The 25,690-nt window shown below is 38.5% G+C and overlaps 1 protein-coding gene across 1 annotated transcript; it reads left to right on the top strand.

Moving 5' to 3' along the window:
* The first annotated feature begins 42 nt into the window (after window positions 1-42).
* SYPL1 (synaptophysin like 1) lies at window positions 43-25,690 on the top strand. Its single transcript, XM_032305831.1, has 6 exons — window positions 43-140; window positions 428-499; window positions 16,009-16,130; window positions 17,555-17,762; window positions 22,420-22,605; window positions 24,236-25,690. Exons 1-6 carry the CDS (start codon window positions 90-92, stop codon window positions 24,368-24,370), a joined length of 774 nt encoding a protein of 257 aa, XP_032161722.1. The 5' UTR covers window positions 43-89; the 3' UTR covers window positions 24,371-25,690.

Here is a 25,690-nt window from a genome sequence, read left to right as displayed (position 1 = left end):
CGCAGGTGCGGGGTGGGCGCGCACATGCGCGGGAGGAGACGGAGCGCCGGGGGGCTGGACCTCAGGGAAGGGGGCGCGGCGCACGCAGCATGGCGTCCAACATCTACTTGGTTCGCCAGCGGATCAGCCGCCTCGGCCAGGTGCGGCCCGGGGAGGCACCTCCCCTTTCCAGCCTCTGCCCAACCCTCGCCTTCCGCCGCCGCCCCTCTCGCGTCCCCGCCTCAGCGCCTCCTCGAGCAGCCCAACCGCCGCCCCGCCCCGAGGCCTCCCGGGCCCACCTCCCCGGGCCGCCCCGCCCCACAGTCTCCCGGGCCCACCTCCCAGAGCCCGCCCCGCTTGGCCTTCCTCGCGGCCCTGCTGCTCGGTCTCGTCGGTCCCCCTCCTTCTCCACCCCGCAGTCCTGACTCTCTCTCCCTTCTTCCCTCAGAGGATGTCCTCCTTCCAGCTCAACATTAACCCGCTCAAGGAGCCGCTGGGCTTCATCAAGGTCCTCGAGTGGGTGAGTGCAGCCCGCACCAGCGAGGCCTGGAATCGCGCCGCCGTGACCGTGACCGCGCCCGCGCCCGCGCCCGCTCCGGCCCGGCCGGTGCCCTCGGCTGGGAGGCCGGGGGCCCCGGCGGGAGCTAGAGCAGGGACGTCCGACCCCGCGCGGGTCCCCGAGACCGCCGCCGCCGCCCTCGGGAGGGTCGGGACAGCTGGGAGGGGACGGGAGGCCGCGGGCTGGGCCTGCGCGGGGCGGGGACGCCGCGGTCCGCGTCGAATCACGAGTCCCTCAGCCGCCTCGGTCCCGGCCGAGGCCGCCCTCCCACACCCAGGCTCACCTCTGGGTGCTCCCGCGGGTGTGGGAGTTCAAATTTCTCTTTGGTTGCACGGCTTCCCGCAAGGGAAGAGAAAACTTCCTGTTGCGGTCTAACCGAAACCTGGGGGCCCGCGCTGCCGCCGCTGGTCCTGCGGAAAGGGCCAGCCGGTGCCTTCTGCCCGGTGCTGACTGCAGGCCGCGCTCCGTCGAGAGCTGGTTGTGCCTTCTCCAAGTGAGCTGCCGAGCAGTCCGTTCGTGGCTTGCTTTTGAGACGGCTCCAAGTTAAAAACGGACAAAAATAAACTGCGGGTCAGGCAAGCGGCGGGGGGGAGGGGGGCGTCTTTCACAAAACGCGTCTAAGTCCGTCCCGTCCGCTCAAACACAGGCTAGGAGTCGCCATCAAGTTCGTGTAGGTATTTCCAAACAGTGTCCTGCGGTCAGCTTTCCGTCCTTTCCGGGGAACCTCTCAATCATTAACATCAAAGGAGACTTATTAATTCGACCTTGGCAGAATCAGTCACTTGGAGAAGTTAAGCGAATACATCAGGCACCGCACATTTGCTTCAGATTTCGTGGCCTCGTACACGTTTCAGGGCTCATTATCAGGCCCGGATTAGTAGGCAGCTGGCATCTGTCCACTGTGCAAGCAGGTTGTTTTTATAGCCAGCGACATGTACATCCGTAACTCTTTAACCCTATATTTTAGTGATCGAGTAGTGACGAGGAAGAACTTCCAGTTGCCTATGCTAAAAGACTGAGGCTGTTTTTTTAAAGTTACACAGAAACTGAAATTCCCACATGGGTACTCAAGAAGCCGATTTTCAGAAAGAAAATCAGAGTTTTACTTGTTCTCTGAAAACTGAAGTAGTGCTGATTTCACACAAATGTTTACCGTAAAGACACATAAATATACAGGGCGCCTGGGTGGCTCAGTGGGTTAAGCTGTTGCCTTCAGCTCAGGTCATGATCTCAGGATCCTGGGATCGATTCCCGCATCAGGATCTCTGCTCAGCAGGGAGCCTGCTTCCCTCTCTCTCTCTGCCTGCCTCTCTGTCTACTGTGAACTCTCTCTGTCAAATAAATAAATAAAATCTTTAAAAAAAAAAAAAAGACATAAATATACGCACACACACACTCACTTTTAGGGTTCTATAAACCCATTTTCAAATATAAAGAAAAATTTTTGAGTATATAAAAATATGGAATTGCAGGAGGAAAATCATGTTTAATTGGGCTTATCTAATATAAAGTTAAGAAAAAGTCTTTGAGGGTTTTAATTACATTTGTAATTAAAGTTTTCACTTAATAAATGAGGCCATTTATGTTTGTGCTTACATTATTTGTCAGTTTTTTGTTAAAATATAGACATAAGTTTTTCCTTTATATTTTAAAACAGTGATAGGTTTATTAGTGATCGTAGATAGGTCTGATGTATTTTGAAAAATATCTTGTTTAAGCTTTTTGAAAAAATACTACTTTCAGTGTGAACAACATACCATTACGTAAGAGATCCCAATAAATACTTTAATAAAAGTATAAGCAAAATGTATTGGGTGAAAGAGAGGAGAAATCAGATGCTTGCAGGAACTAGGGAGGATTTCATAGATGAAAGAACATTTGAAGGATGAGTATTTGTTCACTTAGGGCAGATGTAGGGCGTGGCTTTCCAGGGAAAGAGAAACTTGGGTTCAACAATGTGAAAAGTTGAAGCAGCATAGCCCTGTTTGAGAACTTAAAATAGTTGGGGCTGGCTTAAACTTATACTGGAAAGGAAGGTATAGTTTGAGATGATTCTGAAAGGTTTCATAGGGCTTATAGAGAGTTAGGAGTTTATACTCTGGGGTTAACCTTTGATAGCTTGGGTTCTTTCTTTAGGAAAATACACATTTTGTAGGTACAGAATTTGGAGTTATTGGATAGTTTCTTCTTAAGCCCAGAATTCCTACCATTTGGAGTGGGAACTCATTTAAGGTTTTTAAACAAGTAAATAATATAATTACATTTACATTTTAGAAATTTTCATTTCTAGTAGAGGATGGATTAGAAAGGTCATAATTGGAGGAAGGAGGATATGTTGCTTGAGAAATTATGAGGGCCTAAAGTTAATTGCAGTGGGAATGGAGAAGAGAGGCATAGAAATTAGAATGTACTTGGACGGTGAAGAAATTGGAGGACTCCATATTTGAGTTGACATATTTAAGATGACTGCCATATTTCCGACAGGTTGGTAGTGGTATCTCTGTCAAGATACATCACTAAGGAGAAAAGCAAATTTTTGGTTGAAGCTCAGTACAGTTTTGAGTGTATTGAGTTTGTGGTCTCTAGGTCACGGAAAGGAGGTATCTTTAGGCAGTTAGCTGTATGGCTACAGAGGTTAATAAAAAGGCAAGAATGGGCTGGAAATTCAGCAGATCCCTGCCAGCAAGGGAGAGAAGAAATGGTTAAGAAGATGCAAAAAAATAAATAACATCTTGGCATCACTGTTAGAATTTAAAGAAAAGAGTAATTAAACAATACCAAGAAGTGCAAGAGAGAGGTTAAGTAAAATAAGGACTAAAATGCACACCTTGGTTTTGGTAATCCAGAGGCTATTGGTGGCTTTTTAAGAGCAGCGTCAATAAATTCAGAAACCAGATGGTAATAGGCTAGGTAATAGAATGTATGGTAAGAAAGTGAAGACAGTGAGAGTAAAGCACTATTTGACCTTGAAGGTGGGAGGGATTTGGGTGGTAACCCATCTGAAAGATGGGACAAACTGAATGTGTTTGTTGGCTGGAAAGAAGAGGCGGCAAATAGAATCGTTGGAGGTTGAAAACAGGGGGAGGGAGGGGATGAATAATAAAACAAGGTTCTAGAGGAGAAGGGCCCATCATAGGAGTTTTTAAATCTGTTTTGAATGAATTGGTCAAGTTTCATAACGCATTGAGGTGTGGCAGGTTGCTTCTAAAAACAGTTAATAAATAAGCTTATAAACAAATCTAAAATCTAGATAATGGCTGTTTACTGTCTGTGTAACTAAAAAAGTAATTCCCTCAATCAGCTCATCTCTAGCAAGTTTCTAGAATATGTTAGATTAAGATATAACCTGATGATATATAACTTTCAAGGGATTAGATGCCAGTAAATATTTATTGACAGACTAAAACTATAATCGCCAGAGCAGAAGTATTCGCATTTTGCTTCTAAACTGCAGCCGCCATCTTGTGCGTGTTGTATTCCTTCTCTTATCTTTCTTTTTTTTTTTGAACTACCCCTGGCACCTAGTTACAGGGCCTGGCAGTGACACTGTCTTATTTCTCTATGTGTTGTAAGTACTCAGTAAAGGTTGAATTTTTGTTGTACTTGTATGGGAACAATAATACTTCGTAGGGCTATTGGAATGATCTAGTTAATATTTAATTATATGAATGATTATAATGTACTTGTGTAGTTCTTAGTAGGTTCTTCAGGACTGAGATGCTGTGTTTGTAAGACTAGACCCAAACAGTGGATAGACAGCTATGAGCTCCATATGACTGACTATGTATCTCCTGGTCCTTTAAGATTGCTCAGTTCCCTATCACATATTTTAAACTTTAGAAATAATAAATTGTATGCTTTTCATTTGTCTGATAGGCCTTTAGAAGTCTGTCAAGGTGACAATATAAAATTTAGGTAAGAATAAATGTCCCATGTATAGAGAACATAGAAGTAAAAGTCAAAGACTAATTTTATCAAAGCAGCTTTTTAATGTATTCAATATTTCTGTGGCAAATTTTAACTTGGTTCTTACTTTTAGTCAAATATCTTTAATATTTAGGTAAAAGTTTTTCATTGAAATGATTGTACCTTTTTTTTTTTTTTTTAAGATTTTATATATTTATTTGACAGAGATCACAAGTAGGCAGAGAGGCAGGCAGAGGGGTGAGGGAAGCAGGGAGCCCGATGCGGGGCTCTATGGATCCCAGGACCCTGAGATCATGACCTGAGCGGAAGGCAGAGGCTTTAACCCACTGAGTCACCCAGGTACCCCGAAATGATTTTATCTTTCTAAAATATTAAACACTGTGTGGGGCACCTGGGTGGCTCAGTGGGTTAAAGCCTCTGCCTTCCACTCAGGTCATAATCCCAAGGTCCTGGGATTGAGCCCCATTGGGCTCTCCACTCATCGGGCAGCCTGCTTCCCTTCCTCTCTCTCTCTCTGCCTGCCTCTCCACTTTCTTGTGATCTCTGTCAAATAAATAAATAAAATCTTTAAAATATATATATATTAAACACTGTGTTTTGGACTTTCTTGTTGCTGTCTTGCATTGGGTGGATGGTGAACAGATATTTAGCCCTTAATCTAAGTAATATGCTTCCTCATTCCACACACATGGAATTGTGGAAGAGATACTGTTTGAGGAGTATAGAAGGAATTACAAACTAAGTTGAATTTTTAGGATTATTAACCATCTTTGAGTATTTTTGTCTGTGCTAGTCAAATGTGTTAACATATTTATTGAGTAGACATGTATGTGCTAGGCTTTATTTGTGTTTTCTCCTTTAATCCTCTAACAACCTATGAGTGTTGTTATCTCCATGTTAAAGAAATGTAGTAACTTAGCAGTGTCCATGATTATGATTACTACATTCAGGACTCTTTAACACTCTCTTCTTAGTCATTTTGATAACTACCTCTGTGTTTCTAATTGTCTTTTAATAAATTAATAAAAAGAGTATCAAATGCTTAAAAAACAAAAGCCAAAGGTATCTGAAATGATTTTTTTTCCTTGTTTGTTAGATACTATTTATAATAAGATCCTAGGAGTTAAAAACAAGTAGGATGTTCTTGATTCTTTTATTAAGTTTGAATGTTTTTTCTAATTTTATATTTAAAATTAACAAACAAATTCAGAAGACACCAAGACATTCCTTTGGGGCAAATTATTATCCAAGAAAATTAGTGTGAAAAAGAAGAAATAAGAAAACATGTAATTCTTTGAGTATTGCATATATCAATATGTTTAAACAACAGACTTTCAAATATACACAATAGTTTTAAAAAAAAAAACTTAAAAATTTAGTCATCACAAGTAACATAAAATTGTTGCAAATAGAGACCATGTTTTATCCTAATTTTATCATTCAAAAATAGCACAGAGGAGCACGCTAGAAAATACAAATTATTTGTATTGCACAGTGGGTGGGACAGCATATACAGACTGATGTTTTGTCCATTTGCTTTATTTTTACATTTTTAGGCTATCAGTCTATAAGAGAATGCTCTTTAGGAAGCTTACCTTTCTTCCCACCCTGCCATTTGGGTACACTTCCTCTTCCCACCCCTACTCTGCTCCCATAATGGAAAAGATTTCAAATGGCATTTTATGCCTAGTAGGACTCTCTGTACTTCGAGCTTATTGATAGACTTACAGACTCACTTCTATGCCTTTGCTCTCTGGCTTTTCTACCTGATTCTCAATTATTTATCACTCTTTATTTAGCACTCTTGTAGGTACATCAGATATAATTTTCATAGACAACATATATGTGTTGTAAGTGCTTTGAGAACACACACACACTCATACACACTCACCCCACACATACAAATAGCAATCCCTGATAAAATATAAAAGGGAAATTTAAGGGGAAATTAAGCTAACAGAGCAGTGTCTAATACAATGGTTCTCAAACACTTTGGTCTCAGAACCCTTTTATGCTCTTAAATATTGAGGACCTCAAAGAGCTTTTTGTTTGTGTGGGTTGTATCTACTGATACTTACCACATCAGATATTTAAACAGAGGCTTTTAAGGGAACATTTATTTATTTTAAAACACAGTAATAATTCACTTAAAGACTTCAGTTGCACCAGTGCAACAAATGCTACCGGTTTTCCGAATCTGCCAAATATCCACATCTGAATAACTACTTTTTGTGTATTATTCTTTCAAGTAAAAAATGGTGTTTTATGAAAAAAAAAAAAAACTAGTTCAGTGTATAACTCAGTTATTTTAAATGCTTTCCCTGGAGACGACCATTACGTGCGGTTAACGTATTTGTACATCCTGTTTCATCATACAGAATATTAAGAAGGCTCAAGGGTCAGGATTTCATAAAAATTATAATTTTTGCTGCTTCATCAAAGACATTGTCAAGTAAAACTTGCCTTTTTTTAACTCTAAGGGCAGGACAGTGAAATAACCCTGATGCTATTGTTTATTCTTTCTAAAGCCCAACAGTTTCACCCACAAATGCTTTTGCTCAAATCAGTGCAAATGTCAACATGTGTAAAAGGCAAATAATATCTTAATAATACAAAAATAATTTGGGGGGCACCTGGGTGGCTCAGTGGGTTAAAGCCTCTGCCTTCGGCTCAGGTCATGATCCCGGGGTCCAAGGATCGAGCCCTGCATCGGGCTCTCTGCTCAGCAGGGAGCCTGCTTCCTTTCCTCTCTCTCTGCCTCTCTGCCTCCGTGATTTCTGTCTGTCAAAATAAATAAAATCTTTAAGAAAAAAAAAAAAATAATTTTGGCCTCATGGACTTTCTGAAAGAGTCTTGGGTACTCCCAAGGTACCACAGACCACACACACATTGAGAATTGAGAACCATCACTGGGGACCAGAAATGATACAAAATATGGGTAGAAGAAGGAGTGTCCATGATCTTGGTAATATATTCAGAAAAAAGCTTCAACCTGTTGTCTGGATTTATAACTTATAGAGAGCCAGTTACTTAAGCAGGTGGAAAGAGAGAGAGATACAGCCTTCTAATTTAAGACCTGAATCAACCTAGCCACTAGCTCGAGATCTGAATTTGTGAACACTTAAGTATTCTCACATGTTGGTAGTTTGGGGGTCCCATCGTTAAGATGTGGTATATGTAACCATGTAGAAATGACTGTAAAACTATTAGGGACAGAAAAAGGGGGAAAAACTGTAAATTCGAGCCTACATCAGATATCTTAAAACACATGAAGAAAACTAGTTTTCACTTAAAAGTTCAGAAATCAGTGGCACAGATGCACTTCAGGACAGCCAGCCAGATCAACAATCAAGATACGGATTTACTCCAAAAAAACGTAAAAGTAGTACAGTCTGAAATGATTTTAAAATAAATATATTTAAGTTCCTCAGAGATTTCTAGTTCCTTATTCACTAGCTTAACAATTATTTAAGGGTGAGGGTGCCATAACGGTGCCCGCAACAGGATCTCCTGCCTGGCTCAGTGGGTAGAGCGTGCAACTCTTGATCTCAGGGTTGTGATTTTTGAGCCCCACATTGGGCATAGAGATTATTTAAAAATAAAATTTTAGAAAAGATATTTTCAACATGTAATACTTAAGAGTTAGCAAAAAAAACTTCCGTTTCCTCCAGCAGGAACAGTTAATTTCTCATGATACAAATTCCTAAGGGTTATGGAACCGTACTAGCAGGCTATTTAGAACTTTCTAGGATTGTACTTTACACAGAGGGAGATCATAGAAGAATGAAGCTGAAGCAGTTTGTACCGGACTTTAAGTACGTGGTTCATAGTGGGAATAAACTGAAATAGCAGCATCGATAACAAAAAATTTTTAAGAATAAATGTCTTTTGGGGCTTCTAGGTGGCTCAATCAGTTAAGAATCTGTCATCCGCTCAGGTCATGATCCAGGTTCTGGGTTAAGGTTAGGAGCCCCTCATCAACCTCTCTGCTTAGCGAGGAACCTGCTTCTTCCACTCCCTGCTGCTCCCCCTGATTGTGCATGAGTGTGTGCATGCTTTGTCAAATAAATCTTTTTTACAATTAAAAAAAAAAAATGAATGGGGGCACCTGGGTGACTCTGTGGGTTAAGCCTCTGCCTTTGGCTCAGGTCATGGTCTCAGGGTCCTGAGATCGAGCCCCCACATTGGGCTCTCTGCTTGGCAGTGAGCCTGCTTCCCCCTCTCTCCAACTGCCTCTCTGCCTACTTGTGATCTCTCTCTGTCAAATAAATAAATAAAATCTTTAATAAATAAATAAACAAATAAAATTAGTGTCTTTAGTAAATGCATGAGGACTTTAACTCATAAAAATCAGTGCTTTGGTTCTAAGCATCTAAGCTTACTGATTATAAAGGCAAACATGCCATGATAGTTCATTTTCATCACTGAGTGGTTCATTTAGTAAAAGAGCATACATTTGATTTGCGTATAAACACTCAAATACAATGTACTTTTAGGCCTATTTCTGAAGATGTCAATTATGTCAGTTTCTAGACAAAACCTTGGACAGAAATTTAAGTAAATGACGTCATATTAATGATGAAATCCAATAGCAGTCAGAAACTTGTAAAAGATACCCATATATAGAGGAGTGCTAGTGTTCTCTGAAGAAGCATTAGTGAGTTGAGCAGGGTCTAGAAATAGGATTGAGGACTTAAACTCTGACTATAGGCTAAATAACTCACTGAAAATACCAGGGGTCTCCAAACTTCTTTTTATCATGAAAGCCTATCTGTAAAATTTTATGCATAGAGCCCCAATATGCATCCATAACTTAGATGGATATTTTACTGTGTTAGTATCTTTTTTTTTTTTCCTAAGTGAGCTAAGGGCTTGAACTCATGACCCTCAGGTCAAGACCTGAGCTGAGTTAGACATTTAACTGACTGAGCCACCCAGGCACCCCAGTATGTCAGTATCTTAAAGTCGTATTATATGCTTCGGGTAAATTTCATTCATATTTTTAAATCCTTATTTCAACACTCACCTGATATATAAATATGTAGATATATATGCCATCTTCTTGTGATCTGATTAAGTAGAATCTGTTTTTCCTTGGAATGTGGCTAATGAATATAGCACATATAGGGGTTTAATGCTTCTATTTTCTCTTTTGAGTGTGAGTTTTTGTATTATTAGTCTGTAGTTTCTTTGAAGACATTTTTAAGCCGTTGGTCTGGGTTGGTCTGGTTAAAATTAGGTAACTTACTCCATAAACTCACTTAGGCACATTCACATTATAATACATGAACTCTAAAAGGGAAAGAATAGGTGAAGGTATCACTGTCCTTGCATGTCATGGGACTCCTGCCTTCAGGATACCAGCGTGTGGTACTGACATGTGACTCGGACCCGCAGATCCAGCATGGGTTGCAGTGATTAATTCCTTAAGTCTAATGTAAATAGAAGTTCAAATATTTTCTTCTCATATACCAGTTAATTGACTACTACCGTTTATTTTGGAGAGTAAGTAGTGTTCTAGAGAACCAAGCTGAAATGTTAACTTCAAAGTTACAAACCTCAGAATTCTAGTGTCTCTGTCTGGTATTGGTCTGGTGGGTAGTGTTAAGTGGCGCTGTTTCTTGGGCAGCTTGAGGCTGTCATAATGAAATGTGGAACCATTTGACCTGAGTAGATGCTTGCTGTCATCCTGTCCTTAGATTCTTATTAGTTACTCTACATATAGAATTTCATGCTAACAGTTTTAGCCATTCTTCATGGGATGGAGAGGAATGGGAAAATGCATTTCATAAGTGGTGAGGCAGTAGAAATGAGCATGCCAGTACTCCCTTGTTTGGACAAAGAATACAAACTGAAGCGTGCATAGGAACCAGCCACATAAAGTAAGTGAGTGAAACAAGCTGCTTGCAAGAAAAACAACAGTATAAGCTCATTGATTCCTGGTAACTAACATGCCTCCTGAGGATTGTTGATACCGTAGAGTGGCAACAGTCTAGAAAAAGCACATGCCCCGTCTTACATGTCATCTGTCACTCAGTTCCACGTGGTTGTTGCTTATGGGAATATGGGTCTGATGGTGCTGTATTTTTAGTTTCCCCACAGTAAGGGTAAGCAGTAAATCAAAATTTTATGTGCGGTATGCTGGTACTAAAATAGACAATAAATTCCTTTTTTTTTTTTTTTTTAAATGAATTCTGGGAAGATCACACAAATACTATCTGTAGGCCAGGTTTTACCCTGGGCCGCCAATACATAACTTCAAATTTAAATCAAAACAGCAGTAGAGAAGAGGGAGAAGTGAGACAGATCCTTTACCCTCAGGTTGTTTTGTAATTCATATAGTAAAAAGTGTGTATCTTGTCCCTTTTTCCCATGAGATAAAGACCAGAATTGCAAAGATGACATTTATTTACCCTTGTAACAAAAAGATAGCTTTGAAGTGACCTGAAATACAATTTTATTTGTATAATATTGGAATTTGGTTTTTTCTTTAATTAAGCAGTATTTAATGAGCATTTGCTATGTGTCAGACCTCCTTCTAGGTAGGCACTGAAAATCTTGAGTAAGACCAAGTGCAAAGACATGACAGTCTGCCAAGGGACAGGGAAAGGCATTGTGCTTAAGAGCAGTAAGTACAGTATGCCATTTATTTACTAATTTTTTTAAAAGATTTTATTCATTTATTTGAGAGAGAGAGATCACAAGTGGGCAGAGAGGCAGGCAGGCGGGGGGCGGCGGGGCGGGGAGCAGGCTCCCTGCCAAGCAAGTAGCCCCATGCAGCGCTGGATCCCAGGACCCTGAGAACATGACCTGAGCTGAAGGCGGAGGCTTAACCCACGGAGCCACCCAGGTGCCCCTACTAATTTTTGTATTTAGTTAGAAACTAGTTATTATTTTTATTTTGGGTTTTGTTTTTGTTTGTTTTTTTAAATAAGGCAGGACACAAGAAAAATGCCTATAGTGGAGTTAATGAACCCAAGTCTATGGCAGCCCGGGAGACAGAATAGTTCTACTGTAAGAAACTGGGTAGGGCCTTTAAGGTGAGCTTGTCAGAGAACAATTGAGGGGGTTGCGGGGGACAAATCCTGGCAGAAGAAATAAATACACTGTAAATACAGGATGTGTTTGAGGGGCAGTAGTAAGTAGTAGTACAGTGCGACAGAGTTGTATAGTACCTGGCCGGGAGTACAGTGCGTATAAATCTGGAAGGATAAGGTTGAGTATACCTAAGCCATGCCTGTTAGGACAAATGAAGAAGTTTGAGCTTTTTTTCTTTTCTTAAATTTAGTTCTGGAAAGTCACTGAGGAAATCCTTTTAAACAGGGGAGTAATGTGACCAGATCTTCATTTCAGATCAGTGTGACATCACTCTAAAGCACCTGTTCAATGGAAACAGAATGCAGACTACAAATGCAAGCCACATAATAATTTTAAGTGTGCTGGCCACACTGAAAACATGAGAAGAAACAGGTGAAATTGACTTTAATATTATATTTTATTTATAAATCCAAATACTGTTTTAACAGGTAGTCAATATAAACAGTTACCAGTGAGATATTTTACATTTTATATACTAAATCTTTATAATTCATTGTCTACTTGACACTTACAGGTATCTTAATTCAGGCAAGCCATTTTTATTTTATTTTTTGAAAGATTTATTTATTTTATTTTAGAGAGGGAGAAGGAGCATGGGGAGGTTTGTGGTTTGCAGAGGTGGAGGGAAAATCCTAGGCAAATTCCCCGCTGAACACAGAACCCTGCACAGGGCTCTCAGTCTCACGACCCTGAGATCTTGACCTGAGCCAAAATCAAGAGCCGGATGCTTAAAGAACTGAGCTACCCAGGTGCCATAAGACAATCCATTTTCAAAATGCTCTACAGCCATGAGCCCATGCTACGGAAGAGATTAGAAATGAGAGGAAGAGTCTGTTGGTTAGTCCCCGTGAAAAATGGTGAGGGCCTAAACAAAAATAGTGTAATGGCAGGGGTGGTGTAGATAAGTAACCAAAGCTTTTTAAAGAATGGCATCATACTGTATGAAACGTAAGCAACTTTTTTTTTTTCCACTCAGCATTAGGTTTCTAGGTTTTATCCACATTGATGTGGGCAGCTGTAGTTCCTGTATCTTTATTGCTTTAAAACTTCCCGTTGTAAGTGTATACTATTATGTTTTATCCGTTCTCCTTTTGCTCCATTTCTTCTCTATTTTGATACTATAAACCATGTCACTGTGAACATTCTTGTGCATGTTCTGTAGTACACATGGGTGAGAATTGCTCTCAGATCTATATACTTGTAGATACTGATCCTTCGTGACATTATGCAAATACTTTGACCTGGTTTGTAGCTTGTTTTATGTTCAAAAGCTGACTTGGTTTCTGAAGTTCTTTTTTTGTGGTTGAATTTAACCATCTTTTATGGTTAGTATGTGTTTTTATTTTTAATCATAAGAAATTTTTCCTTTGTGGTCACAAATTTTCTTTTACATTAAAATTTTTTAAAGACTCGGCATTTTGCATTTGTCTTTAGCCTGTCTGGACCCCCTTTTTTTTTCTCTCCCCCCCTCACCCCCATTGTGTTATGTTTATTAGAGAAAGAGCAGGAGCAGAGGGGAGAGGGAGAAGTGGGCTCGCAGAGCAGGGAGCTCAGCATGGGGCTTGATCCCAGGACCTCATGACCTGAGCAGAAGATACTTAACCAACTGAGGCACCCTGGCGCCCCTGGACCATTTATTGAAGTCCTTCTTTGTATTAGTTATCTATTGCCACATAATAAATTACCCCAACCTTAGCTCTTAAGACAGTGGGTCAGGAATCTGGGAGCGGTTTAGCCTGAGGGGTTTCAGCCCAGAGTCTCCCTGTTTGCAGTCTAGCTGTTGGCTGGGCTTGAGTCATCTCTAGCACCCAGCTCACTCACACGGTCTTTGGTAAGCCTGGGATGATACACTTGCAGACTCACTCACATGGTTGCTGATCGTCTGTGGTTCCTCATCACAGGAGTCTCACTGTAAGTTGCCTAAGTATCCTCCCAGCATGGCAGCTGGCTTCCCCCAGAGCCAGTGATTTCAGAAGAGAAAGGAAGACAAATTGTAGTCCCTTTATCACCTGGTCTTGGAAAGGATGGATGTCTCCCATTCCTTAGACCATATTCAATTTACTAGAAGCCATCCACACTTAAAGGGAGGAAAATTAATCTTTGCCTCTTGCAGGGAGGAGTTTCAGAGTTTGTGGACATATCTTTAAAAACCACCAAACTCCTTTTCTTGGTGATCTGCAGTGCCAGCTTTGTTAGAATTTATCTGGTTACACATAGGTCTCTTTCTGGCCTCCTTATTGTCCCATTGGTTAAATTTGTATAACCGTGTCTGTTTTCTAATCCTAAATGGGTATATGCCCAATTTTGTAGCCTCTGTTTTCATTCATGAACATTTATATGTAGAGAGTATCCATTCTTCTGTCTTTACCTATGAACACTTAACTGAAGATTCCAAACTGTGTACTGGACATTACCTCAGACTCCTTTTCATGTATCTCTGCTTTACAGAAAAAAAAATCTTGATAGTTGTGATCCTGGTTATGGCCTGATTCAAAGCCCTGTATTAATCCGAGAGAGGCATTGTATCAGTGTTTAACAGTATAGGCTTTGGAATCAGACCTGCACTGAATTTTATCTGTTTGCTAGATGAATGTGACCCTGAGCAAAACAAAGTTCCTGCCGTTGAGTTTGTGTTCTAGTGAAAAACGGACAAATACTTGAGTACTAATAGGCAGTGGTAATTACAGTGGTGGAAAAATAAAGCAGCATGAATTAAGGGAGCAAATACTGTGGGGTTAGGGCATTATTACTTAATGTAGTGTGGTTAGGAAAGGCCTCTCTGATAAAGTTCTTTTGGAACAGGGAGCTATGAAGTAGGAAGTATTCCAGGCAGAAAGAGTAGCCAGTGCAAAGGCTCTGTAGGAGAAGTTTACCCCTTATCTTTAAGGAATAGCAAGGAGACCCTTTCTTTTTTTTTTTTTTAAATATTTTATTTATTTATTTATTTGACCGGCAGAGATCACAAGTAGGCAGAGAAGCGGGCAGAGAGAGAGGAGGAAGCAGGCTTCCCGCTGAGCAGAGAGCCCGATGCGGGGCTCCATCCCAGGACCCTGGGATCATGACCTGAGCTGAAGGCAGAGGCTTTAACCCACTGAGCCACCCAGGCTCCCCAAGGAGACCCTTTTGTATAGAGAAATTTGACAAGGGGAGAAGTAGCAGTCTGATCAGAATTATTAAGAGAAGAAAGGATCTGGTAAACCATAATATGAACTTTGATTTTTATCCAGAGAGAACCCAGAAGCCATTAGAGAATTTTGAGCAGAGGATGTAAAGTTTTCTGCCTTGTATTTTTAAAAGGTCACCCTGGTTGATATAGTGACAGTAGACTGAAGGAGGGACAGGATGGAAGCGGGATTATTTAGAAGGCTCTTGGAGTATAATTCAGGCAAGAGGTAATAATGGTGGTTTACATCAGTATGTTGCGATGATGTTGATCAGATTCCAAATATGTTTTTTAAATAGCACCATCAGAATTTTCTGAATGATTGAGCTTTTGGCCACTACACTGTATATTGGCTTTTTTGTTTTGTTTTGTAGAAAATTTAGAAGATTCAAATAGAAAAAGAAATTATTTTTATTTTCTGTTGAGAGGTGACCACTGTTGAAATTTTGATACATTTTTGCCATGTGCATCATATGCCTAGGCATAGACACAATGAACAATGCATGTGTAAATAAACTTTTTAAAATTAAGCTCTACCCCCAGTGTGGGGCTCGAATTCACAACCCTGAGATCAAGAGTTGCATGGTTTACCAACTGAGCCAGCCAGGCACCCCATAAACAAACTTTATTTGTAATGAATGTTTTTCAGTATCATTAAATATTTGCCAACTTTTTGAAGACTGCATAATGTTCCATCCTATGAATGAATTACATTTTATTTGATTTCATATCAAAATTTAGGAAGCTTCCAGTTTTTTCCTGTTATGTATAGCATTTACAAGAACATTGCATTCTTTTTTAAGTATATGCATGATCAGGAGAACAAATTTCCAAGTACTTTTTGAGACCTGGAAATACTGAAATACTCAAATGTGAAATTATACAAACTCATGAAATAGCGTCTCCTCTTTGCTTAGGAGTCTCTTGGCTTAAACAGTTACCATTAAAAATAGTTCCGAATCACCCCCTTTTGATTTTGATACTAATAATACTTCATGTGAATTTCATACTAATATTTTAGTAGGTACACTGCAGTATGAACAGAAGAATTATTATATGGGCTGTTATACTAGCTTCTGTATTATACTCAGGGGAAAAGAAAACCATTGGTTGACAGTTGGAAGTGAAATTTTAAGTGTTTTTCAGCATCTGCATTTAATTTGTAATTAAGAATTTCTAGAACATTAGTGAGCCTGTTTTTAGTACTATATTTAGGTTTTAATGACCCATGTTTTGGGTACAATAATGCTTCTTCCCCCCTTTTTGGTCTCACTTTGTATAGATTGCTTCTATCTTTGCTTTTGCCACCTGTGGAGGTTTTAAGGGCAAAACAGAAATTCAGGTGACTTGCGCTAAAGTTCATGAAAATAAAACGATTACAGCTGCTTTTGGTTATCCATTCAGGTAAGATATTTGTTTGTTTTTATAGTTGAAAATATTTACTTTCATATTGACTTTTTGAGATTTCCAGCAGTTTATGTGGGGGGAGAAAATTTTAAATTGCACATATGCTCATTCGGAAGTGGTGATCATTGCTCTTCAAAATGTGCCATGTGGACCAGTGTCTGTCTGCAGACTGTGTCCCTGGCCTGTGAGGAATTAAGTACAGAAAACAAGAGGAAGCATTTAGAAACTTTCATATGACCTTGCCTTGACATTTTTATTCTGTCATCCCACAGTGAATTGAAAATTTAAAAACAAACAGTGACTGCTCCATCACCTTAGCATGAGAAGCCATGATGTGGAAGCAGTCACAGCTTAAAAAAATTTAAATTTCTCGTGTATTTGCAATTACTAAAAAAATAAGTATCCTTTATATAATTTTATGGCATGTATTTAAAGCAAGGAGTTTGTGTTTCTTTATTTTCTTACTAAGACGAAAATGAGTATTTTGTGAATTCTTTTGTTTAACTTAAGTGTTTATTGAAAAGCTTATTGAATATGTCCTGTGTTTAAGCCATGGTGTAAATCTTCTTCCATGTACTACTTACCTGACCTCTCTAGGACTCGAAATCTCTAGCCATTGAGTGAGAACTTTTACCTTTTTTTTTTTTTTTTTTTTAGATTTTATTTATTTATTTGACAGAGATCACAAGTAGGCAGAGAAGCAGACAGAGAGAAAGAGGGGGAAGCGGGCTCACCGCTAAGCAGAGAGCCCGATGCGGGGCTCGATCCCAGGACCCTGAGATCATGACCTGAGCCGAAGGCAGAGGCTTTAACCCACTGAGCCACCCAGGCGCCCCAGAACTTTTACCTTTTAAGGTTGTTTTGATGATTAAATATACCCTTAAAGTAAAAATACATCAGATAGTAAGGGCCTGGTCATTGCCACTCCATTTCCCAGCCCTTCACTTAAAAAGTTCCTATATGAGGAACTGTTATGGCACATTTAGTGATAAGTGTTTTTGTAGTTTATAGATAAGGAAATTTGAAAACAATCTCAGGTTAGCAGCTAATTAATCTAGGGTTAAAATGTGAATCATAATTGACTCTCCTGGTGCTAGTCACATAGACTCTGCCTCCTAGAACAGAATATCATGTCTCAAATTGCAGATTTTTGTATCAGCTCTCTTAATCTGCTAAATTCTTTTTGCAGAAAGATAGTTTCTGGGTGTGAAAGTATTTAATGAAATCTATAGTCTGTCTATCATAAACCAGTTGTAAGGCATAGTTTATGTATATTTCTTAGGAAATTTTTCATTTAAATATTTGAATTTTCTCCCCAAAGGAAAATGTCTGTGATATATTTGGGGAGTGTTTTTTGAAATGTCGTTTCAGTATTCTAGTCCCAAGTCCTTCACAAATTTATTTGAGCCTTTTCTTAATAGGTTGAATGAAGCATCATTTCAGGCACATCCAGATGCAAATGTGTGTGATGTAAATTGGAAAAGTTATGTGCTTATCGGAGATTACTCTTCCTCCGCACAATTCTATGTGACGTTTGCAGTCTTTGTCTTCCTTTACTGCATTGCTGCTCTTCTGCTCTATCTCGGTTATACGAGCATGTATCGGGATAGTCGAAAACTTCCCATGATTGTAAGTAAACACTTTCTTTTTATACAAAAGTTGTATGTAAGTTATATTTGGAGTTGATGTAGATTTTCTTAGGCTGGAAATGAAAATCTGTGACATAAACCAGGTGAACGTGTTTTGATCTGTGTTTACCATGAGGTTGAGCTTTCTCTGGTTATCACGTTGCGCCTGATTCTTTGCACCAGTTTGCAACACCACCTCTGTACTCTAGGGCATACAGAGGTCTGTTTCTCAGTCTCACTTTAACCTGGAAAGATCTCAAATATACAGAGTATATTACATTGCAGGTAGAGAAATTAAGTGGAAATTAATGCCTTTAATTTGGGGAATTGCTGACCATAGTAGTAGTCTCATGATGGTGTTCTACTTTTTTCTCTTTTCTCAAAGACCTCCTTTATGTCTATGCAATGTTTTATTGAGCTTAATAGTCAACATCGGAAATCAGCAAACTGGCCCACAGCCAAATCTGATTCATCGTGGGTTTTATTTATTTATTTTTTTAGTTAATGAAGTTTTTTTTTGTCATATAACACAGCCATACCTAAACATTTCCATGCTGTCTATAACTGCTTTTATAATACAGTGGCAGAGATAAGTAGTTGTGAGAGAGACCAAATGTATTTACTGTCTGGCCCATTTCAGGAAATGTTTTCTGACTCCTGATCTATATCCCTAAATTCCTTAATTTAAAATCTGACTCAGATAATTATATAAGAATTAGAGAATGCTCACTAGTGATGTTCATGAGCTAATTTCGAATCTTGGGGTTGGAAACAAAGGATTCGGATTTGAAGCCCTCTAACATCTTTCTTGGCTTCAGGGTCTTCTGAGCTAGAAATAAAAATAATCTCCGAGATTTAAGTAGTAGAATCTCCTCTGGATTATTGGTGCAAATACACATAAGCGGTTCTTTTAAGCTAGAAGTCCATAACAATGGAATAACTACAAAATCAGTATCAAGTGTTATTGACTTGAAGGGAGAATAGAGGTGCTTTTGAGATACCAGTCATTTATATCTTGAGAAAACTCTGTCATCTGATTATTTGTGAAGTTACTTTAAAGGGAAGGCTAGTTGGGTATGAAAAAATTATTAAATAAGATAACGGGTTTTATTTCTTATTTATTTTTAATTTTTGCTGCCTGGATCATAAGAATACAAATGGTAAGTAAGGAATAAAACAATCTGCTAAAATTCTTATTTATTTTGTTTCTTGTAACTGAGAAAAGATTCTTAAACCTGATGTTTTAATAAAATATTTTCTTGGACGTCTTTCAAAAAGATGGGCATCAACTATTTTAATTTGCAGTGCTTAACCAACAAAAATTACATATGAAGAATCTGTAACTTCTGTAAACTTTCCAAGACTTACTTAAAAAGGAAAGGTAGAGGTGCACCTGGGTGGCCCAGTCAGTTAAGCCTCAGCCTTCAGCTTGGGTCATGATGATCTCAGGGTCCTGGAATCAAGCCCCATCTCAGACTCCCACTTAGCAAGGAGTCTGCTTCTCCCTCTCCCTCTGCCCCTTTGCACCATTTGTGCTTTCTCCCTCTCTCTCTATCAAGTAAATAAAAATTTTTTAAAAGGTGTGGGGGTGGGTGGAACTGTGGAGCACCTGGGTGGCTCAGTCACCTAACTCTTGATCCAACTCTTACACTGATCCAACTCAGCATCCAACTATTGATCTCAGTTCAGGTCTTGATCTCAGGGTCCTGAGTTCACATCCTGCACTGGAGGGGTATTCAAGCCCCCTGTGGAGCCTACTTTGATAAGGAGAAAAAAAAGGAATTATGATTATCATATAGATACTATCTCCTGTTAAAATTCTTTATAATTTAAATACTAAATGAAGACAGTTCTTGCCATTTTGTCATTATCCCAGAAACGCTCAAGTAACTCTAGAATGAGCCTTTTATTTTTCATATTTTGTTTAGTTAGCTTTTAAAATCACACTTTCTAAGGCAGCACCTAAATCTCTTTTTGTAGAGGGTTTTTCTGTTAAAACTGTAAAACTGATCTAGGTGCATCATTCAGAAAATCAAAAGAAATTTTCCATCTTGGAGTGATCAGTTAGTGGTTATAGATAATCCAGAACTAGCCCTTTAAGTGTTTTTTGTTGTTGTTGATACAGTATATAAAGGATGCTTGTCTGTAAAAATTCAAGCTTCTAAATTAAATTTTGAATTCTACTTTTAATTTAACCATATAAATGTAAAACAAGTTTTCTTGAGAAACCAAATTTAAAATATAGCCAAATAGGACATTTTTTTTTAAAGTACACTTTGTTAATGAGGACATGCCTTTTTCACAGTGTTCCCAATTCTCTACTAACGTATTTCTAGGAGCATTTCAATTGTGGCATTTTACCTTCCCTTTTTAAGTAAATATAGCTTTTTTTTTTTTTTTTTGGTTTTAAATAGCAGGAACTTAAGGGTGCTAGGCCATGTGGAGAATCAGAAATATCCAAAAACCTGAAACCAAACAAAGATAAAGTATCCCAAATCCTAAACACCTGTCATGAATCCTACCCCACCTCGTTGGTGGGACCAAGGCAGCTACCGTTGGTGCATTGCAGAACTGTGGGTGGGCCGCATCCTAAAAAAGAGAGTCCTGAGTGGGACAGAGATGATCTTTAGAGGCCCTCATTTCTCCCACCTCTCCCTCACCCTAAGGTGACTGTGTGCATCATTTTCAGAAAAGTTCCCCTGCTTTTGAAGTATAAGAATGTCATGCGAGCAGCAGAGAAGGTTTTTTATTTTTTTATTTTTATTTATTTTATTTTAAAGATTTTGTTTGTTTATTTGTCAGAGAGAGAGAGCGCGCACAAGTGCACAGGCAGACATAGTGGCAGAGAGAGAAGCAGGCTCCCCGCTGAGCAAGGAGCCCGATGTGGGACTTGATCCCAGGACGCTGGGATCATGACCTGAGCCAAAGGCAGTCCCTTAACCAACTGAGCCACCCAGGCGTACAGCAGCAAAGAAGGTTTAAAGAGCATTGTCAGAAAAACATCAGAGTGTTTTTTAATTAGGAAGTTGGAAGAAAGAAACCTGGAAATTAAAAGGACTTGACATACATGTCATGACATACATGACATATATCCCTGCTGAGCAGAGAGCCCTATGCGGGGCTTCATCCCAGGACCCTGAGATCATGACCTGAGCCGAAGGCAGAGGCTTAACCCACTGAGCCACCCAGGCGCCCCTGATCTACATTTTTTTTTAAAAGAGGAGCAGTGGAAAGCTCAAATGCAAAATGCAAATACCTCCTTGTAAAATTAGTCATTGTTTTGGTTCTCTGATCACAAGCCATTTATTCATTGCCATCTTGACCTGGTGGACAAGCTATATATAGTAGAGTTTCTATATGTCATAAGTGGTTACTCGTGTTTAGTCTCAATAAATGACTAAAAGCTGGTTGGAAAAAGTAATTAAAAACCAATCAGATTTATTTGGGATGGGGATAGGGAACCACTTTTCTGATAAGCTCCAAAACCCATTTCTGAGTTTGCAGAGATTTTTGCTGCAGATGTATAAGAACTTGTAGCTCTGGGTGTACCTGAATGCTAAGAATACGTAACATTAAAAGATAGAAATTTTACATTATTCCCACTTTGGTGGTTAATTTAAAGGAAGTATTATATTATGCAAATGCATTATTTAAAAAGTCTTTAGATTTTTATAACCAATGCTGGTCAACAAAATTTTAGTTCCCCAGCAAAATAGATTGAGTAAAGAGAATACATTTTTTTTCTTTCTTCATCTTATTCAATAAGAAATTGTCCAGAATATTTAGAACCTTAGTCCTGTTCTTGGAAATGTAATAAATAGCAAAGACTTTAGAAGGAAATTACTAGTGAGAAGATGCCTTGAGAGATTATTAATTTTTTTTGTCCTTAATATAATGAGTATTCTTAAAATTTTAGGGTCATGAATTTCAAAAGAAATAAGTCATCCTAGATTCGTGCTTTTCACCATTTCATTATCCAGATCATAGACAGTTGGATTTTTTTTTTTAAGTTTTTTATTTGAATTCCTTCCAGTCATGGGGAATTGGATTTAACTGAAGTTGGAGTTTTGCCAGAAAAGTATGAGAAAGCAGGAGAAGTTGAGGGAGTTGAGTGTGTGCAAGGGGTTGTAAGAAGGACCTTAGAATAGAAATTAAACGGGAAATGAGAGCCCGAGTGAGGTTGAGAGACAGTAAAGTGGTAAAATAAGATTGTAGTCTCAGCGGAGTCAAAGGATTTTTGAAGTTGGGGTGCCTAAAGAAGCATGAGCTGGAAAGAGAGATGAGACTGGGAAGTGGGTGAGGTGAAACTGGGATTATGAGGGGAGAGAGTTCTTGGTGATAACAGGGTGTGCGGTGTGATCCGGGCAGTGAGTGGCTTAGTCAAGGCTGTGGTAAGGGCTACGTGAAACTGAGTTCTAGTGTCAAAATCTTAGACTGCTGAGTAGATGACTGAGTTTTGTTCACTGCTCAGGCAGTATGCTAGTCATGCTAAACAGCGATGTGTCCAATGCTGACTATGACCTTTTTTTATAAAGTGTGTCATGTAGGCCATTTCTCAGTACCATAGAGTTCACTGTGATCTCAGTTCATCATGAATTTGAAGTATAGTATTTTTAAATTAACTCTTCATCATTAACTCATACTTTTTTTTACTTTAGGACTTTGTTGTTACTCTTGTTGCCACTTTTCTGTGGTTGGTGAGCACTTCAGCCTGGGCTAAAGCTCTTACAGATATTAAAATAGCTACTGGTCATGGCATTGTAAAGGAACTTAAGCCTTGCAGTCAAGAAGTGATGTGTTATTTTGGCTCTGTGACTAGTATGGGATCCTTAAATGTATCTGTGGTACGTATGCGGTTTTTATAAGATACTTTATTTCACTTAGAAAAACCAAAAACCTTACTAGTGATAAAAGAAAGCAATAGATTTTAATCTCTCTCTCGAGGAATGTATTGTTTGCATGTTTGCTAAGATATCAGAACCCTAGCTACCAGATAGTTGTTACCTTTATAACAATGGAGAAAAGTTTTTCAGGAAAATTATTAATTGTTAACAGGTTTGAACAAGATCGTGATTGAGTCTTTCTTTTCATTAAAATTGACTGGGCAAGCCTGAAAGGCACTAATAGTCATCACTAACATTTATAAAGACTACGTGTCAGGCATTGTGCTAAGGGCATTACATTACACTCATCTCGTTTGACTTATCCAGTAACCCAAAGAGGAATGTGGGAGATAGGATTATTATCTTCATTTTCCAATTGGGAAAAAAATGTAGGTCATGTATGTATTTGCTGAAGGTAACACAGCTGGTAAGTTGGCAAGTAGGGTGGGGAGCAGATCCAACTTAGTGCCAGTTCTCTGGTCTGACTTGCTCTAGGTCTATGAAAGTAGTACTTTTATGGTTTCTTAAGTGATCTAAAAAAAATCGGTATATATAAATTTAAATAATATTTAATCTGTTTTGCCAAAATACGGATAAATGTATTACTAAATATGTTCTTAATATACAGCATATATTATGTTTAAGGAAGTCCTCTATCTTTTCCAGAAAATGTTTTTCCATGGATAAAGCCACCATACCTTGTAAGGCAATTTGGTCAAATTTTTTGTGTTACCACTTTGTGATTTAAGTGTCTTTTTTTTGCATTTATATTGACTGTGATCTGAGATCGACAGTTTCAGAAATGTTTCTGTACGTGAATTTGCAAAAAATATAAAGCATTGGGCCTTCAGTAGTATGATACTACTCTCAAGCTCTTTACCTCAGTCTTATGTCATATAAGTCACTATTGTTCTTATATTTGGAGGAAAAAAAAATACAAAAAAAGGGTAACTTCAGTTTATTCATCTCTGAGACTTTTATCTTGTCAGCTTTGTAACTGGGAAAACTAATTCCTTTTACGTTGATTAATGCAGGATGTGATGTAAAGATCTTGTGTGACTCCTTTTCTCTTCTGGCTGCAGCTGTTGGAGTAGGAGAGATAGTAAGCGGTAGGGGAGAAAGAAAGGATATAGGAAAAGATACCCAGGGGCAGGTTATAACCAACCATTCAGATGGAGAAAAGTGAAAGCCCCCAAAAGAAGGCAGCATGGATTCCTGTTCCTCTTCACCTGAAAGCACTAAAGTCTAATTGCAAAGTAATAATAGGGTTTTGCTTATTTTTCTCAGATTTAATCCCATTTTCTTGGTAATGTTGAGCATGCAAAGATAAAGCTTTCTTTTAGTTGTAATTTTATATGTTACAGATTTAGAGATGTTAGCTTTATTTCATTGGGAGTAGTCATTATCTATACAAATTTGGCATTGAAATGGAAAGTCTTCTTTTTTTATTCTACTTTACATGTAGTTTACATTTTAATTGAAATAATGCTATACTGCCTGGAAATGTTAAATATTCAAAGGAAAACTAAGATGGGTATAAATTTTTAAGTAGATAATAATAGATTTTCATGTTTACTTTTCTCTTCCTTAGATCTTTGGCTTTCTGAATCTGATACTTTGGGGAGGAAATGCGTGGTTTGTGTACAAAGAGACCAGTTTACACAGTCCATCAAGCACTTCCGCTTCCCACAGCCAAGGAGGTATTCCACCTCCTTCTGGAATGTAATTAAAAGGAGAAGTACACTGTATGAAATATACGTCTATACTATGACCTGTTGCCAACATCTTGAGAAGCATTATTTGTTTCTAATAAAAGTAATGGCTTTTTCAATAAATTGGTGGGTTTAAAATTTTGCTGCTTTTTTATATAAAGCCTATGCCTTTCCTAGAAATTTAAGATGTAAATGTATTCTCACATGTAAATTTGAAAATTCAGGGGCCTATTATGAGATGATACACATTTTTAAATGACTGGTTTATTTCTTTACTAAGTTGTTTGCCTTCCAAAGTGTTTACACCTTAAGCCTTAACATATATCTTCACTCAGAAAAGAGTTACATTTTCATATCATAATAGGAAGAAAATCTCTATTTGGAATAGACACTACTGTAAGTTTGTACAGATCATATACCTAAAACCTGTCTTTGTTTAAGAAAGCCTTGATTACGTAAATCATATTTAGAAAAACATATTTAGTTAAGAATTTGTATCTGAACATTGTTTATATGGTATGAAAAATTTTTAATTGGAAAGACTGGTTGTATGTTTTATTTCTGTTTTCCTAAGCGACCTACAGTACTTAATAGGTGTACTAAAACTGTTTTGGGGAACGGGGTTTGGAAATTTCTAACAGATGTATAGTTAATTTAGTGATTCTGTCGCGTGAGGCATAAGCTTCCATTATGCTGGTTGTTTAATAGACTTGCTGTATAAGTAGAAAGAACACAGTTCAGCTAGATATTTTCATACATACGGGCATTACTCTCAGTGGTATTTGTTTGCTGTCCTTCGTTGCTCATCCTACTTAAGTGCAGGCTGAGACATGGTCTCCTTGCAAGTGGAGTAAAATAAGCCACCTGTTTTTGCAGACCCTTTCACAGGGTTAAAAAAAAATTAAGATTTGCCTTTTACTTTGGAAACATTTAACATTTAGATTCAATGAAGTTGCTATTTTGAGTGTAGCATTGATATTTGTGAAAATAAATGCAATTTGGAGTTCATGTTTCTTAATGTTCATTCTTATTTCATAAATAGATCATTAAGGAATTATGCATCATAAAGAGAAATTTAAGTGAGCTGTATTATGGGTGCACTGTCTTTGTACACACATTTGGGTATATTCTGAATACAGGGATTATTCACATTTTGCTTCCTAATCTTTTTGTTGTACAGGGAGGGATTTCTTGTTCTTACCACATGATTGTTTATATGTGAAGCACACCTTGCTGTAGCCTTTATTTTTTGTTGCGTTTGTTCATGACAAGAATTGTCAATATGAGAATGTATATCTTTGATGCAACAAACTTAATAAAGAAGTTAAAAGAAA

This window comes from Mustela erminea, chromosome 11 (genome assembly GCF_009829155.1).
Source record: "Mustela erminea isolate mMusErm1 chromosome 11, mMusErm1.Pri, whole genome shotgun sequence".
Classification (NCBI taxonomy): domain Eukaryota; kingdom Metazoa; phylum Chordata; class Mammalia; order Carnivora; family Mustelidae; genus Mustela; species Mustela erminea.
The sequence above is the reverse complement of the archived record's forward strand: the minus strand, read 5'-3'. Positions and strand labels throughout refer to the sequence as shown.